Source organism: Daucus carota, chromosome 5 (genome assembly GCF_001625215.2).
Source record: "Daucus carota subsp. sativus chromosome 5, DH1 v3.0, whole genome shotgun sequence".
Taxonomy (NCBI): Eukaryota; Viridiplantae; Streptophyta; class Magnoliopsida; order Apiales; family Apiaceae; genus Daucus; species Daucus carota.
In genome coordinates, this window is record NC_030385.2 from 29,091,420 (window position 1) to 29,107,866 (window position 16,447).

At 34.0% G+C, this 16,447-nt stretch overlaps 2 protein-coding genes and 1 long non-coding RNA gene across 3 annotated transcripts; 1 reads left to right on the forward strand and 2 right to left on the reverse strand.

Annotated features, from left to right (window-relative positions):
• Positions 1-959: 959 nt before the first annotated feature.
• LOC108222965 (CBL-interacting serine/threonine-protein kinase 24) lies at positions 960-8,343 on the forward strand. Its single transcript, XM_017396966.2, has 15 exons — positions 960-1,132; positions 1,328-1,529; positions 2,480-2,542; positions 2,672-2,743; positions 3,236-3,343; positions 3,425-3,499; positions 3,722-3,775; positions 4,904-5,029; positions 5,584-5,673; positions 5,867-5,989; positions 6,089-6,208; positions 6,608-6,724; positions 7,323-7,379; positions 7,465-7,539; positions 7,951-8,343. The coding sequence occupies exons 2-15, from the start codon at positions 1,365-1,367 to the stop codon at positions 8,002-8,004; spliced, it is 1,299 nt and encodes a 432-aa protein (XP_017252455.1). The 5' UTR covers positions 960-1,132; positions 1,328-1,364; the 3' UTR covers positions 8,005-8,343.
• A 251-nt stretch (positions 8,344-8,594) lies between these two features.
• On the reverse strand, positions 8,595-11,873 carry LOC108222964 (EIN3-binding F-box protein 2). The gene is made up of 2 exons (XM_017396964.2): positions 11,472-11,873; positions 8,595-11,192 (listed from the first exon to the last, which is right to left on the reverse strand). The coding sequence occupies exons 1-2, from the start codon at positions 11,497-11,499 to the stop codon at positions 9,253-9,255; spliced, it is 1,968 nt and encodes a 655-aa protein (XP_017252453.1). The 5' UTR covers positions 11,500-11,873; the 3' UTR covers positions 8,595-9,252.
• Positions 11,874-14,847: 2,974 nt separating this feature from the next.
• On the reverse strand, positions 14,848-15,713 carry LOC108221526 (uncharacterized). The gene is made up of 3 exons (XR_010291842.1): positions 15,625-15,713; positions 15,324-15,390; positions 14,848-15,217 (listed from the first exon to the last, which is right to left on the reverse strand). It is a non-coding gene; the product is annotated as an uncharacterized LOC108221526 (long non-coding RNA).
• Between the last annotated feature and the right edge of the window lie 734 nt (positions 15,714-16,447).

Sequence of the window (16,447 nt, forward strand, 5' to 3'; positions counted from 1 at the left end):
TTAGGGTGGAAATTCATAGAGATGAGAGAGAGTTATTTTCCAGGAGAGTGCAATTAAAACTGCAACTCTTTTTTCTGGTTCGAGAATGGTTGTACTATGAGCCCGATTTTGTGTACATAATTCCTGATCGACAACCCTTTGTTTTTAGGGTCCAGGTTCCTACGCCCGTGTTAAAAAACATACAGCTTCCTGGCTATATTCAACGGTCAGGATTAAAACAAAATTTTAACATGTGCAGTCCTAAAATAGTTAAAATTTTGTTTTAATTCTGGCTACTGGATATACATCAACGGACAGAAAGCTGTATGTTTTTTAACAGATCCTCAGCATACATATGCTAGGACATGGACACTTGTTTTTATATATCTTCGGTCCTGTAATTTATTTATAATTTTTTTTTATTTCTTGTACATATGCTTTTTTTTGCTAATTATATATAATATTATAATATATTTGAAAATTCTTTTTTCGTATATATATATATATATATATAAATATTGACTTTTAAAAAAATAAAATATTTATAAAAAGGAGTTTTAAAATAAGTGTGAAATCCCGTTTAAACAATGCACAGGACGGAGGGATAACATAAGTATTATTATATATTATTTAATTTACTTAATTGTGGTAAAAAATTAATTTAATTAATCATATAAAAATGTTCTTACAACTTTATGTTTATTCTGTTTTAAGGAAGAAAAATTCCTCTCAAGACAATATTTCTTTTTTCTATTTTAACTCCTTTCGTTGCACTGTTTCAACTGAATACCACCATAGGTCTCTATCAACATAAAGCAGCAAAAATGAAATCGTAGCTAAATATCAATCACTTTTAATCGGAGTTAAATATAATCACTTTTATTCACTTTTTTTTTAATGCACCACATACAGTCATACACTCATACTTATGCTGAAATATACTCACACATCTTTTTCAACCGTAATATTATAATTATTATAATCAAATGTATATTCGCATATACTTACAATTAAGTTTAAAAAAACACATATTTACTTTTGACACATCCAGTTGAGCTGTACCGGAGTTTGTTAGCTTTCCGATCACACTGCCGGAGCTCATTTTTTCGATCACATATCTTCGTTCTCAGTTCAATTTCTCTTTCTCTAACAAGTAATCAAACTTTAATTATCCTAATTATATATAAACATATGTATATGTATGCGCCCATTGAATTGAAGCTGTTGTTTAATCATTTATATACTGCGATTACTCTTTATATGCACAGTTTGTATGTGTGTTAAGATTTTCATGTTGAAGATTGTTGTGTGATTAGTTTTTTATGATTATTTTTGTCGAAAATTGAAGAAACTAGGTGGATTGTGTGAAATGAGATTTTGTTAGAATGAATAAAGGAACGCGAAAGGTAGGAAAGTATGAAGTCGGCCGAACGATTGGCCAAGGAACTTTTGCCAAAGTTAAGTTTGCTAAAAATACCGAGACGGGCGAGAGCGTTGCTGTTAAAGTTATGACCAAGAGCACGATACTCAAACACAAGATGGTTAATCAGGTTCTACACCTTTCCGTAACTTGCAGTGTTTTAAGTTAGGTTTTTATTCGCATAAGATCCTGAACAGACCACCATAAGTAGCTTTTAAAACGAGTTGAATGTGATGATTGTATAGCCTGTAAATTTGCTCTGTATAGAGATATTTTTTTTTTGTCAGGTGTTTATGGAGATATTTTGATTAAGTTCTTTGTGATGATCTTGAAGTTCTTTTTCAGTTGAAGTGATGTGTGCAGTATAAATTAGGCTTTCCAGAATATGAACATTGCTGATGTTTATTTGTCGATAATATTCCTTCACTAAAAAAATTGACTGCATAAATAATCTCCTTTTATACTTGATAAATGTAGGCCCATAGCATTTCTCCACTCTTTCATCCTACAAATATATGTCTTTATAGGCTTTGGTTGAGATGAGACCCATTCTTACCCTAAGAACTCTGAGAAATATATAAAGAAAAATACCTCAAAATCAGCTAAACATTTGATCAAACTTCTTTTCGTCATCATATAATGGCTTATACCGGAATTCCTGGAGTTCATATTCTACTTGGTTCTCCATTGAATCCAACTTTTCAGGTGTATATATGTTGACAGATTTAATTACATATGGGAAAATGGTTTTTCTTACTTCATTAACTCTCATAAGCTGACCTTGCTCTACAATTGTTGTGTCTTAACCCTTAACCACATCAATTGTAGTAATCCTTTCTGTTTGCTATTGTGTTTTTTTACCTTGTCTCTATAAGGAGTGACTTCTCTCGCAGTCCTTGAGATGATCCTGTTAGCATTATCTATCAATTATCTTACTAGCATTAGCTACGTAATTCTTGAAGTTAAGAATATAACCAGCAAGATGTATCTATTGCATGTTCTATTATCTATCCTTGTGAAATATAATTGAGGATATTTGTTTTTAGAAGCTAATTTGCACCTATTTGAGTTGGTTTTTAGATCAAAAGAGAGATATCTATAATGAAAATCGTAAGGCATCCCAACATAGTCAGGCTAAATGAGGTAAATTTAATGTTTCATAATGTTCCTTATACATATGTTGCTTTTCTTGAAAACGTTCTAGATTGGCTGAGGCATCTTCTTGCAATTTCTTACTTTCCTCAATTTGTCTTTCTCCCTTTTTATTAATAGGTTTTGGCAAGTCAGACGAAAATATATATTGTTCTGGAGTTTGTGACTGGGGGAGAGCTTTTTGATAAAATAGTAAGTATTGGGTTCATAATTTTTTTATTGCTCTTTGATATTTCATCTCACCCAGTTATTCCCCCTAAACATATTCATTAAATTCAGGAGTTCACAATTTGTTAACTGCACCTCATGGGATAGGTAGATACTGTTGGTAATTGAAGATTGTATAATTACTCCAAGATAATAAGTAACACGAGGATGACAAATAAGGTTCTTAAGAAAAGAGGGATGATGTAAATATGTATGTCTAATTTGTAAAATTCATCGTGATTGATTTATGAAGGGGCTTTGCATGTCTCAGCAATTATTATAGATAAACTTACGAAGCTAAACGAGCGGTGGCACTAAGGAATTGGAAAATGGTTGATTTGATTTATCTTTTATAGTATGTTATATGAACTGTCAGCATCTCTTACTTCCAAGGATGAAGTAAACACGGGGAATGGTCTATCACAGAGCATCAGCGAAGTGAGTACTTATTACTTCATTGCATACCTTGGATGGCAGGTTAATCAGAAAAGGCTTTCAGAACAAGAATCTAGGCGATACTTTCAACAGCTTATAGATGCAGTAGCACATTGCCACAGTAAGGGTGTGTACCATAGAGATTTAAAGGTGAATTTAGGTATTCTTACATTATAATTAGAAGTTTGGAAAATTATATCCTAAAGTTTGAATTTTATTGCCATCTTATAGCCTGAAAATCTTCTTCTTGATTCTGATGGAAACTTGAAGGTCTCTGATTTTGGACTAAGTGCATTGCCACAACAAGTAAGAATGTTTTTTTTAAACGAAGTACGAAACATTAGTATGTTCTACACCTATAATTAGCAACTTTGCAGAATCATGTTCTGTTTTTAATTGTGAAACCAGAAATTGTTTTCACCCATGGTTCAATTAGCAACTTTTCAAAATCATGTTCTGGTTTTAATTGTTAAAACAGAAATTATTTCACCCATGGTTCGTTGTGGTATTGGTTTAATGTAATTGCAGGGTGTTGAGCTTCTTCATACAACTTGTGGAACTCCAAATTATATTGCACCCGAGGTAAATTTTCCTGACGTCCATAAAATTGACTAGTTGAAGCTAGTATCTTTAATGGTTTTATTTGCCACTTCATGTACATCTTAATGTTGATTGAACCTGCCAATGGCGGAACTGGTAAAAAAGAAATACTACTTGGTCTATATTAAAATACTTTAAATAATACTTATCACATTACCATGATGTGTGCATGTATATGTAAATGGTATAATCCATATTTGGTCGGCCTTGACGACTAGATCAGATTCGGAACAATGTATCAGGGTTAAATATTAATTTGACCACTATATTATTAGAGAGGTTCCAAATTTACCACTGACAAAATCTGGGTCACAAACTGGCCATTTTCGAGGCCAAATAGTTGATTTTCGGTGGTATTTTTGAGGTATTGTTAGCTTAGCACTGATTCAAAAGTGGTCAGTTTGAGACCCCAAATTCTATAAGTGGTCAATTTGAGACCCAAAATTTGTCGGTGGTACATTTGAAACTTCTCTAGTTATATAGTGGCCACCTTGATATTTAACCCCAATGTATTACTTACTAATATTGCAGTCAACATGTTATGTGTATTGTATATGGATCAATATATGTGACATATAACTGTACATGTAAACATTTTGGATGACCTACACAATCTGCTAATAGTAGTACCGTAACTCACCCTTGCAAAAAATAAAATGCTTTAAACTCTGATAAACTCAAACAATTTTTGAATTCAGCATCGCATCTAGTAAGAAAATTTACTTTTTTTCTGGACATATTTAGGCTCCCCAATCCATAATATTTGCTGGAAACTGTTTAATATTATATTCTTCCTTCCACGCTTTAGTTATTGTTCATGAGATGGCGGGGTTGAGAAAAATCCACATTTGAGGAGGTATTCTAATTTCTAACTAGTTTTGCATGTAAAAGATGGGAAAGAAGAGATGCATTTGGCATGCCAGAAGTGTGCCTGATCCTCCTTACTTGATTATCTTCTATATTATAGTTGCCCCAGTTTCACTCCTATTTTATTGTTTTAAGTTCATCTATGATTAGTAAAATTTATTGTACCTATAGTCTGTCCTCACATCGTAATTACTTGTGAAAATGTGCAATGTTTTTCATTAGCTTCCCCTAAATGGTTGTCAGGTGCTAAGCCACCGAGGCTATGATGGTGCTGCTGCTGATGTTTGGTCTTGTGGAGTCATATTGTATGTTTTAATGGCAGGATATCTTCCTTTTAATGAGATAGACCTTCCAACCTTGTATAAAAAGGTTAGTCATTTGACAATGAGATTATATAATCACGCGGACACTTGCATTCTAATATCATAATTATAAATCCAATATTTGAAATGTCACAAGAATACCTGCAAGAAAATGTGCATCCAGTTTTTCTTTATAACTGAAGAAAACCCAGTTGTCAGGTTTAAAAAACCAGATATCCCCTAGTTGCAAATAATGACAGAGATATGATTTTGTCTAACAGAAGTGTGTTTTAATGAGGGTAAGTTTCAAGGGAATATTGAGGAGAAATCCGAGTGACAAATTTTTGCTCACATTTTTACCACGTTCACCTAAAGAATCTTGACTTTTCAAGTTATATCCAGGATTCTCTTTTTTTTTCGCGGGAAAATTACTGGGTCAGGACTGTCATTCTAAACTTTTGGTTTATCTCAAGCCTGGATTAGTGTTACACTGCCTATCTGATGCAGGAATTTAGGTCCATTCGTGTTATCTGTGGAACCGTACTAACCATGGTTGCTACATAAATTTGTAGGGTCTGCATTTTATCGATTCTCTTTTAAAGAAGTAATTCTTCTGTGTAGGTCAGTTCTGCAGATTTTTCTTTTCCATATTGGTTCTCTGCCGGTGCAAAGTCGCTGCTAAACAAAATACTTGATCCTAATCCTGAAACTGTGAGTGTACTTATATTAGGTTCTTCCTTCATATCTTTGAAATATGAAGCCGTACTAGATGTGTATAGATGATATACTTATACAAAATCTAGATACCGGCCTTGAATCCACTGCATAGATTTTGTAAGTGCGTGTAAGCAATAAGCTGTTTATTCCACCTTTGCTTCTGTAGCTCATTCTGTATTCGTTGCAGCGTATTCGAATTGATGGGATAAAAAACCATCCATGGTTCCAGAAGAACTATGTGTCTGTAAAGCTTGCAGAAGATGTAGAAATCAGTTTGGATGATGTTTGTGCAGTTTTTGATGACATTGAGGTTGGCTTAGTGTTCACTTTACTTGTTTAAATGTTTAAGATATCAAATATGCAGTTGAAGATTCTCTTGTTGATCGACCAGTTTTTTTTAATTATGCAGGATAAATATGTAACGGAGCAATCCGGAATTTCTCAGAATGGCCCTTTAGTTATGAATGCCTTTGAGATGATTACTCTGTCTCAAGGGTTGAATTTATCAGCCTTATTTGATAGGCGACAGGTACACTAAAATACAGTATTGCACTTTTTTTTGTAGTTATGCATCATGTGGAACACCTTACTCATGGAAAAATGGAGACTGAGTTGGGTTCGAGGACCAAGAAAGGGTCCCAGGAGACCTAAATTTAATTTACATTCCCCCGAATTCTGACCGATTCTAGTACTGTAAGATGGCCAGATGTTATGCTGCACAAGCTTTGCAGTTTTAATATCATAATTAATCTAATAATAATGTTTAGATGTTGTAGTCTTTACGTTTGTGTGTATTGCTAATATACAGATATATAACTATTGTGTGGGTATCAGGATTCTGGATCAGTTATTGTGTGGTTGGATCATAGTTTACAGTTTAAACTTACTTCTAGTTTGTTTACATGGACTTGATATGTTCCTATTGCAGGATCATGTCAAGCGTCAAACTCGTTTTGTTTCTCGTCAACCAGCTGAAGTCATAATTTCAACGATCGAATCCGTTGCAGAATCAATGACCCTTAAGGTCCATACGCGTAACTACAAGGTATTCTACCTATACTCTTCTTCTTTCTTAGGGATTATTCTACTCCTAATGCTATATGGTGGAGATACTTGCTCATGTTATCTAAATTAATATTTTATCATGTAAAATGCATATCATTTTTAAAATAATAATAATAATAATAATTTAATAATAAATAATCATAAGGTATGTTTTGTTTGGTTGCTTTATGTTTACCTCAAATCAACTACTATATATCAGCTGAAAAAACTATAGAAATCACACATGGACTGCCAGTCTGTTTAAGGTAACATATTTACCCCATTACCCAGTGGATAGTTATTTGTGAATTACATGACCTGAGGGTTTTCTTGGTTGGTCAATTTTTGTGTATTTCCTGACCTGAACCTTTTTGGTGTCTCTGCTACCAGCCTACCAAGTCTTCATTTTAGTTTTTCTATATATTCATATGAGATTTTGAAACACTTCCTAATTAGATGTAAAAGGTGGTGCTCTTGAGATTTTATGCATTCAAAGAGATTAAAACAAATTAAATAAAGTAGGTTATGAAATCTCAAGTTTCCCCAATTTGAACATTTGTTTGTGTGAGCCAGATCTAAAGTACTCTTTTCTATGACAGACAAGGCTTGAAGGAAGATCGCCCAATATAAATGGACAGCTCGCTGTTGTATTGGAGGTAATATCTGTAATTTGTTACTTATTATATAGATGCATTGGTTTCTTGTGCACATTCCTCCCCTCATAGAATGCTTGTTATAAAGGTTTACGAAGTTGCACCATCTCTTTTCATGGTGGATGTTCGGAAGGCGACTGGAGATACACTTGAGTATCACAAGGTTAGCTTCTTATTGCACATTCTGTATTCATTTTTCTCTCTCGAAACACAGATGCTTATGACTAAACCAATTCACAAGTACCCAGTAAGCTTTTAACAATCATCTGGCTTCTAGTTTATATTCCCTGATCTTTATACAAGGTTTTAGCCTTCAGAGTGTCTTGTGGCACATGTATCTCCAATCTTTCTCTGTACAATCTGTTTTTAGTTATCACAAAGCCTTCTGTTTACATCTGCTGTAGGTGATGTTAAATTCAGGAAACAGTAACAAACAATTTATTTTATTTTCTTCTTGGTGCTACATGTGTTGGTTCTGTGATTAATTGTTCCAAATACTTTTCTGATTGAATAATGTGAGTAAACTTATAGTTTGATCGACACCTAATAGAATCTGTATAATCTTTTGTTGCAGTTCTACAAGAGCTTCTGTGCTAAACTCGATCATATCATTTGGAAACCAAAATAAAGGACCTCATATGTCATGCTTATAACACTGACTTGTTGATCCAGTGATGGGGATGTGAAGCAAATCATCAAGCACATAATTGAATCAGAGCACTTTTTAAAATAAAGCAGAGAGATGTAGATATTTATATTGTGTGTTCTAGGTGAGGTGTGAGTTTAAGACGTATGACATTAAATTTTGTTTCTTCAGACCTCCGAATATGGCTACCTACTATGTTAAAATGTGCCGAGTTTGTTGTAGTGATAGGTAGTTAAACACATCAGTGATGAAGTCAGTTGTCTGAATAACCTGCGATGGGATCATATTGTCAAATACATGCATTACGGGCTCTTGTGAATATTTTAACGTTTACACCAGTCATTTGACAAAAAACGATATGGTGCTTTTTACCTCATCTTCTCAGCCGCATCTGAAATTATTAAAAAAGAGTAGTGACACAAATTCTGTAATTGTTTCACCTTAAATTTGGACATAGTTATTGTCTTGCGATAAATCGAAGATTTTTAGTTAAATCAAAGTGTAATTTAAATTTTTAAAAGAACACTCCTGATAAAAAAAAAACCAGGAGCAGATCTATGTGCTCGGTCTCGTACCTTCAAAAACTAAACGCATATTGATTCACTGGCCAAATTGTACAGGATACATACTAATTACAGTACTAAAGTTGCATAATGGTATACAGATCATCAAGTTACAGAGGGAAGCACAAATGCACAATACAATTAATTCATTATTGACCACTAAACCAGCAGCAAGAGGCCCATGAAAATAGGACAAGATATCCTATAAAAAAACAGGGACTTGGTTTAAAAAACAACCCCAGAAGGTTGTGACGGCAATAAAAGGACTTGTTGCCATCTCCAAAGCCCCTGGAACTGAACCCCGTGCTGCTCATAGAAATGGCCAGAATCAATTGTAAGACAAGAACAAGGACCGAAGAAAACAAACACTAGGCTTATACTGCAGATCCTTCAGTACCACTAGTTGAGACCTCAAACCACAGCAGGGTGAAGACGCTCTCGGAAGACTATGGCCGTGAAAAATTTGAGCCTCAGGGACTAACAAGTCGAAACAGACATTCCTCTTGGCAAGGAAGCCTATAAAAATTGGCGACAAAAAAACAATCTGCCATAGTCTTCGTTTAAACAACTGATCCACCGAGGTAATGAGATCTCACTGATAATTTCTGTGAACTACCACAGAGTGCCTGTGCTTTCGTCACCTCATGTAACACCGTGACTTGCATATTTAAATGAGCAAAGGGGTATGATCTCCATAGAGAATATCACATCTCCACAAACTTTCCAGAAGCAGCTCAATGGCACTGCTGCTGATTAAATTGCATTGCTGAATATTCAACCCTACTAGCGTCTTGCCTAGTTCTGCAAGGGAAAGCATACTCTTGTTTGAGATATTAGAACAACCGGACAAGGAAAGGATCTGCAGATTATGTTGCACACCCCTGGATAAAGCAGCAACTCCGGCATCAGTGACTGAACACTTTGATATGTCAAGATCGTTGAGTAACAAGCAGTTGTCTGCAATGGCTGCCAAGCTCTCATCAGTAATCTTTCTGCACCCCGTGAGATTCAGCACTTCGAGGGTTTCACCATGCAACCTTGCCAAATCAACAACCACCTTGTCTGTCAAATTGAGACAGTCACTCAAATTCACCTTCACAAGTCCATCCTCACAGAACTCCAGCAATGGTAGAAGGCCAGTATCTGTTATTGCACAGAGCCCACTCAAGTCTAAGTGATGTAGCTGAGGACACAATTTTCCCAGAACAGCCAAGCTAGCACTACCAAACCCCAAACAGTTCTGGATGGTCAAGGATCGAAGAGATTCACAAGGAGAAGAAACAGGATTTTCCAGACCTAAATCCTTGATCCCCATGCACTTCAGTAAAGCTAAAGACTTTAACTTTGATACACAATTTGAAAGTGCACCTAATATGCCGGATTGTGTAATTCTGTTGCACTCCTCCAAATGCAAGCTCTTAAGAGATCCCGCAACTTTCACAAACGCTACCAACCCACTATCTGACACAAAGCAACACTTCTTTAGGGACATGTGTTTCAGATTTGGGCAACCTTTTCCAATGGCTTCAAGACTCACATCTGTTGTTCCTCCACAAGAAGTGATCAACAAGGATTCAAGAGACAGCAGCCCCCCAGCGCTACCCAATGCCCAAAAACCTTTCTGACTCACCCTCTCGAGTCCTCCAAGAACAAGATTGGTAATGGCCTTTCCATAGTGCCCAATCACAGCAAGAGAGAAATCTGTGATACTCAAAGCCTGAAACTTGACCTTTGACAAAACAGCTGAGGCAGAGGACAAAAGACTAGCCACTCCCTGATCCCCAACAAGAGGGCAGTTTTTAACTGTGATTGACTGCAGATTAGGACAGCACAGCCCAATTGCCTTGAGACTCTCATTTCCTATTCTTGGACAAGATTCAATTGTAATTGCAGTCAAATTGGGACAGTTTTCTGCAACTGCAATAATGCCCTTGTTAGAAACTGAAGGACATTCACTAAGATCAAGCTTTTCTAGCAGGTGGCATTCCTTAGCTATCTTCAGTAAACCCTCATCCCCCATGAGAGGGACATTCCATAACGATAGAACTCTAAGAGAAGGGCAGCCGTGAGCAATTGCTGAGAGCCCCAGGTCAGTAACTCCTCGAGTAGAGTTGCTTCCCCGGATTGAAAGCTTGCCAAGTCCCCCACGAGTGGCTGTTCCCACTGCAATAGCAGCAAGTCTAATATCTGTCGCCTTCTTTCCTTCTACGCATCTAGTAAGATAACCATCACAACTATCTTCTTTAGTTTCATCCGCGGAAACCATATCTATATCTTGAGTAGGCTCACATACTTCTTGCTTTTGGTAAATTTCAGAATTTCTGATACTGCTCAGGAGCATGAGCCAGTGCTTCGACACACAAGCAGCAGCACTCCTCTCTTGGCCTCCTGGCAAGTGCCTGAAGATCTCAAACAGGCACTCATCAGGGAGAATTTCGATAGAAGGTTTCTCTGTCTCAAACATATGACCATCAAAAGCAAATGGGCTGGTGATGCGTGCCCTCTTCCGGGATGGTCCATAAACATTATGCACATTGGAATTAGTCGAGAAGAAAAGAGCTGAATCAGCACAACAAGCTGACCCTGCAGAGTAAAATTCATCATCCCCTGATAATCAATTGTAAAGAAACATCATCAGCAAACCAGCCTAATCCATAATACATATCCAAAACAAAATTAGAGTTTCTAATCTCAACAAATATATCAAATTATATGGGTTATATTCTATTCTTTTGTAAAATACACTAATCTGATAATCAGTTAATCACAGTTACATTCTAAAATCTAAATGTATACTACATTCAAGAACATGAACTAATCAGTTTGTACATGTAGAAGCAGAAAGATACACAATCTTTAAATAAGTGGAAACAGAAAGATTGATACCTCTTCTGTAGTTGATGAGAGCAGGCATAGCTGATCTGTAAGAGAAAACTGTGGACTTAGACCCAAAAAGCTAATGAGATGAAGCAAGTAAACAAAGCACACAAATTGATCTTCAACTGGAAACACTGATTGCATCAGAAAAAACCCACAGGGCAAAAACAGAGAGATGGAGAGTAGAAAAACAAAGAGCTTATTGTATGTTGGTGAGACTTGGCAAATGCAGCAAGATATATATATATTTATTTATGAAATAATAATAATAATAAAATATATTAGACAACATAAAAGGGGATGAATCTGGTGTGTAGATGTATGCATGTATTATGTAGATACATAACACAGGTGTCAGAGTGTTTAAACACTTGTTGCTGGTAGTGGTAGCTCCTTGTACGCCTAGTTACCTTGTGTGGCGCTGGTGCATACATACATGCACACACACACATTCAATGTATCTCTCTTTTTCTTGCCCGTTTTTTCTCTGGTCCCACTGTCAATTTTTTAATTCTTTATGAGTCTCTGAAATTCTGTAAACCCGGTTTGCTTTTCTTAATCAGTGTTCATTGTTCAATGTGCTTCCTGGTCACTCACCCTCCGGTTTCTTCACGTTTACGGTTTACATGTGGTTCATGTTTGCAAGTTTGTCATAGATAGGGCTCGAGCCGAGTTCGAACTTATTCGCGGACAGCTCAGTTCGTTAAATCGCCCTGGTCATAGAGGCTTTCTTTTACGGTTTGGATCCTGAAACATATGCATTTATTTTTATTTATTGTACAATATCCTATATAATCAATACCCTTTATTAATAAGCGAAACCACTTTTCGGTGGAACATCGGTACCAAAAGTACCAAAATTTGGTCACTTTCATATTAATTAGGATTTTAGAGTCATTATTATACTATTATCAAAAGACTTCTATATTGAATAGAACTTTATTATTAAAGACCTCAATATTCATTAGGATAGTGAAACATCTGTATTGATTAGAATTTTATTATTAAAAACTTCAATATTGATTAGGATAATGTTATATAAATTTTTTATTTAATAACAATAATCATTATAGAATTATAAAAAGATTTTCATATTGTTAGGATTTTATACTTATTATTATACATTTTTAGACTTTTATAATTATTATTATACAATTATGAAAAGACTTCTATATTGATTTGGATTTTATATTAAAAATTTCAATATTGCTTAAGATTATTACACTACTATAAAAAGACTTCTATGGTAAAAGTACCAAAATTTGGTCACTTTCATATTAATTAGGATTTTAGAGTCATTATTATACTATTATCAAAAGACTTCTATATTGAATAGAACTTTATTATTAAAGACCTCAATATTCATTAGGATAGTGAAAGACATCTGTATTGATTAGAATTTTATTATTAAAAACTTCAATATTGATTAGGATAATGTTATATAAATTTTTTATTTAATAACAATAATCATTATAGAATTATGAAAAGATTTTCATATTGTTAGGATTTTATAATTATTATTATACATTTTTAGACTTTTATAATTATTATTATACAATTATGAAAAGACTTCTATATTGATTTGGATTTTATATTAAAAATTTCAATATTGCTTAAGATTATTACACTACTATAAAAAGACTTCTATGGTGTTTAGGATTTTGTAATATAACATTTATCATATCCGCACAGTTAAATCGCTAACAATTTAACTTATGAAACAGTCTTATAAAATTCATATCAAAATTTGGCTATCATCATAATATTTTTAATTAAAAATTATTACTATTACTAATTAAAAACTTCTATATTTGACATGATTTTGTATTATAACAATTATCTCACTAATAAAAATATATTACCAACAAAATTATTTGTTTTAATTTTTTAAAACTCAAATAATTTAATATACTGAACAACTCTATAAATCTCTTATTATGCTTCAGAGTTCAAATAAATAAAGAGTTCATATTGATATTAATATAATATCCTATCAATAGAATAATAATGTCAACAAAATTATTCGTTTTAATTTTTAAAACTCATACACTTTAATTTACGAAATAAATTTATACCAAAGTACCAAAAAACTTGGGTCATATATTTTTTAATAATAATAATTATTATCATTCGGTGTTTTTCAGAAGGTTGCGATAAAGACGAATAAGGCGATGGTAACACTGACTTGACAAATAGAAACTCAAAAAAATTGGAGTCATTGTCCATATTGCAACATATAATAAAAGAACCGAAACTCTAGACATATGTCAAATATTCGTTTTAATTTTTAAAACTCATACAATTTAATTTACGAAACAAATCTATAAAATTTCTATCATATTTCAGAATTAAAATAAACAAGATTCAATCTTTATACCAAAGTACCAAAAAACTTGAACATAACCTGCAAACTGTCATATGTTTACAAATATTGCAGACTAAAAAAAATTAAAATTGAAACGAGTAGATTATTTTTAAATAATTTTGGACTCTAATACTCTTATTTTGTGAACTCCATAGAACAGGGACCCATATTATTATGAAATAAATTTAAAGTAGGATCAAATTTTAATAATATCGAAAGTCTTATATTAAGTAACAATAATTTAAATATCTTTGAAAAACAATAATTTAAATAGTTATAATGAAAATATGATAATGTAATTAAAAAAACATTATTTTTTCAATAAATAACAAATTTTAAATTTTTATTTAAACCCGTGCTTGGCACGGGTTATCAACTAGTATATATTAATACGAATCAGATCGGTAATAACTCGAATCATATTAAATTCATATTTGATAATTAGATCGGGTTCTTATCAGTTGAAATTATTCTCTGATCAAATTCGTTCTAAATGACTGAACCGTCCCCGTTAACTCTCCGATCGGATAGATCCGGATTTCAAATCCATTGGCGGCTCAACATCAACTCAATTCCTTGCTATACATCTCTGCCTCTTACACTGCCGGTAGGGTGGACAATTATACTTAAATATAATGGATATATAATAATATCACACTAGTAGTCTAGTAGATCATTTTTAAAGAGTGCACACTAGGAAGAAGAAGATTATGATATGAATAATCCTCTAGAATTTCATGGAAGATTCACTGCATGTCGTATTGGCCGGTAGCATGGTATGAAAATATTAATGTATGTAGGTCCTGCCTCATCCTCCTCATGCCTTTTCTCTTCTGAATCATTCTTATTATATAAATCAAACATTGACTCGCATGAAAGATACAGATGGCTAGAATCAATGGATCTCTATGATGTTAACTCCATGTCTCTGTGTACTTATCATCATCACTGTTTTCAACATTGTCTCACTCTTCTCTTATATTCCCTCCCTTTGCCAATTGCACAACTTGTGTTGATAAATATATAAAGTACATGCATCATTTTTTTTATCTCCGAATTGGGACCTCGGGGTCATGTACATTTAAGACAAACCAAGAATCTCTTCTGGGCATCCCTAATTTTAACATCTAGAGTTTAACATTTGATTAAGAGAACACGATCCGTGGTTTAACAGAATTTCTGTAGTTCTACTAAATGATATGGTAAATATATCTGCAGAATAGCGTTAAAAATTCTACTGTAAAAAAGTATGATCATGTTTGTAACTTGTGTATATGTTTACTCAGAACTTTGGAATCCTTCAAGACTTTAAGATAAATAGACGAATCCAGCATCCTCAATCAAACAAACCCTCTTGCTCCCATATGTCCGCCAAAATCTCAACCATTTCCTATTAATTAAATGTTTAAGCCAATTCACAGTAAGCAACAGTCTAATACAAACTGCATATAACTGTATAAGTGGAAGTGGCAGAGATAGGCATATGCTTGACTTACTGAAAGGGGGACTGGCTTGTGGTATCTTTTGTTCATCTCAAGCAAACTTCCATAAGTTGCACCCCACCTACAAGAATGCAAGAGATTAGACCGTAGGCTGAAAATATCAATTATCCTGTCCTTAAACAAAAAAAGTAAATAATGAGTAAATAAAACGCTTGCTAAAGCAATGTTGAAGTGCTGCAAGTCTGCAACAGCATACAAGAGTGAAATGCCTCGTTTTTAGTTTGTACTTGTAAAATTTAATCGCCACTATACACATCCAAATACTGACTTTCATGATAAAGATGCATATACAAACCTTCTAAGAGGTTCTTGTTTTTTACTTTGGTTCCCAGTCCTTTTGCTTTTAGTCCAACTAAGCCTCATCTCATTCCAGAGAAGAAGTCCTGCATTCAAAATTTTCTGAATTAATTACACAAAGAAAGAGGGGAAATAAGGAAATGCTCTGTAAATACAAGTAAACATACTCAATGTATAGCTGCAGAAAATTTGCTCATTGACATGGATATATGATAAAAGATAGAACGTTGAACTTGCCATGATTTACAAATTCCGAATGAGTGCTACTGCTTCCGGGGTGACTGTTAGAAATACAGACAGATGTTGTTCCCTGGGAAGAACATGTAGTGCTGTCCATATGGCTTGGGCTTCAAAATCTCTGATATACTAGGTTTCTTTGTGAGTCCTTGAATTCTTAGATTTTTGGCGGTTCATTCACCGCATCAACTAGTGTGGACCTGGTTAAGCAACCATATTAACCTATGATTCTCAGAAGAAAACAACAGATATACCCATGCTTAAGTAATCACCAGAATAACATATCTGCAGACTGAAGAGCGCACTTATGTCAACTAATTACGTGTACTGTAGTTATTGCCTACATAAGAATTTAGCATGACTGCTAATTTTGTAGCTATGATTTTCTAGTTCTTGTGTCTACTTAAGTTAGTACTGTACTACTCTTTAAACAAAGGATAAATTCAAATTCAAATTCAAAAATAGCTAGACCAAAATAAATCCTTGCTAATGGGACTTTATTGCATTACTTTGTACCTTGTCTTCATGAACTTTCTACATTTTTACTAGAGGTTCAATATTTAAATTCCAGGCTCAGAAGATGT

What these genes read in the sequence shown, in the direction of transcription:
- LOC108222965 (XM_017396966.2), top strand. Translation starts at nt 1,365, where the DNA reads ATGAATAAAGGAACGCGAAAGGTAGGAAAGTATGAAGTCGGCCGAACG. An exon ending in ACATAGTCAGGCTAAATGAG is followed by an intron (nt 2,543 to 2,671) that starts GTAAATTTAATG and finishes TTTTATTAATAG; the next exon opens with GTTTTGGCAAGTCAGACGAA. An exon ending in TGTACCATAGAGATTTAAAG is followed by an intron (nt 3,344 to 3,424) that starts GTGAATTTAGGT and finishes GCCATCTTATAG; the next exon opens with CCTGAAAATCTTCTTCTTGA.
- LOC108222964 (XM_017396964.2), bottom strand. Translation starts at nt 11,499, where the DNA reads ATGCCTGCTCTCATCAACTACAGAAGAG. An exon ending in TCTCATCAACTACAGAAGAG is followed by an intron (nt 11,193 to 11,471) that starts GTATCAATCTTT and finishes ATTGATTATCAG; the next exon opens with GGGATGATGAATTTTACTCT.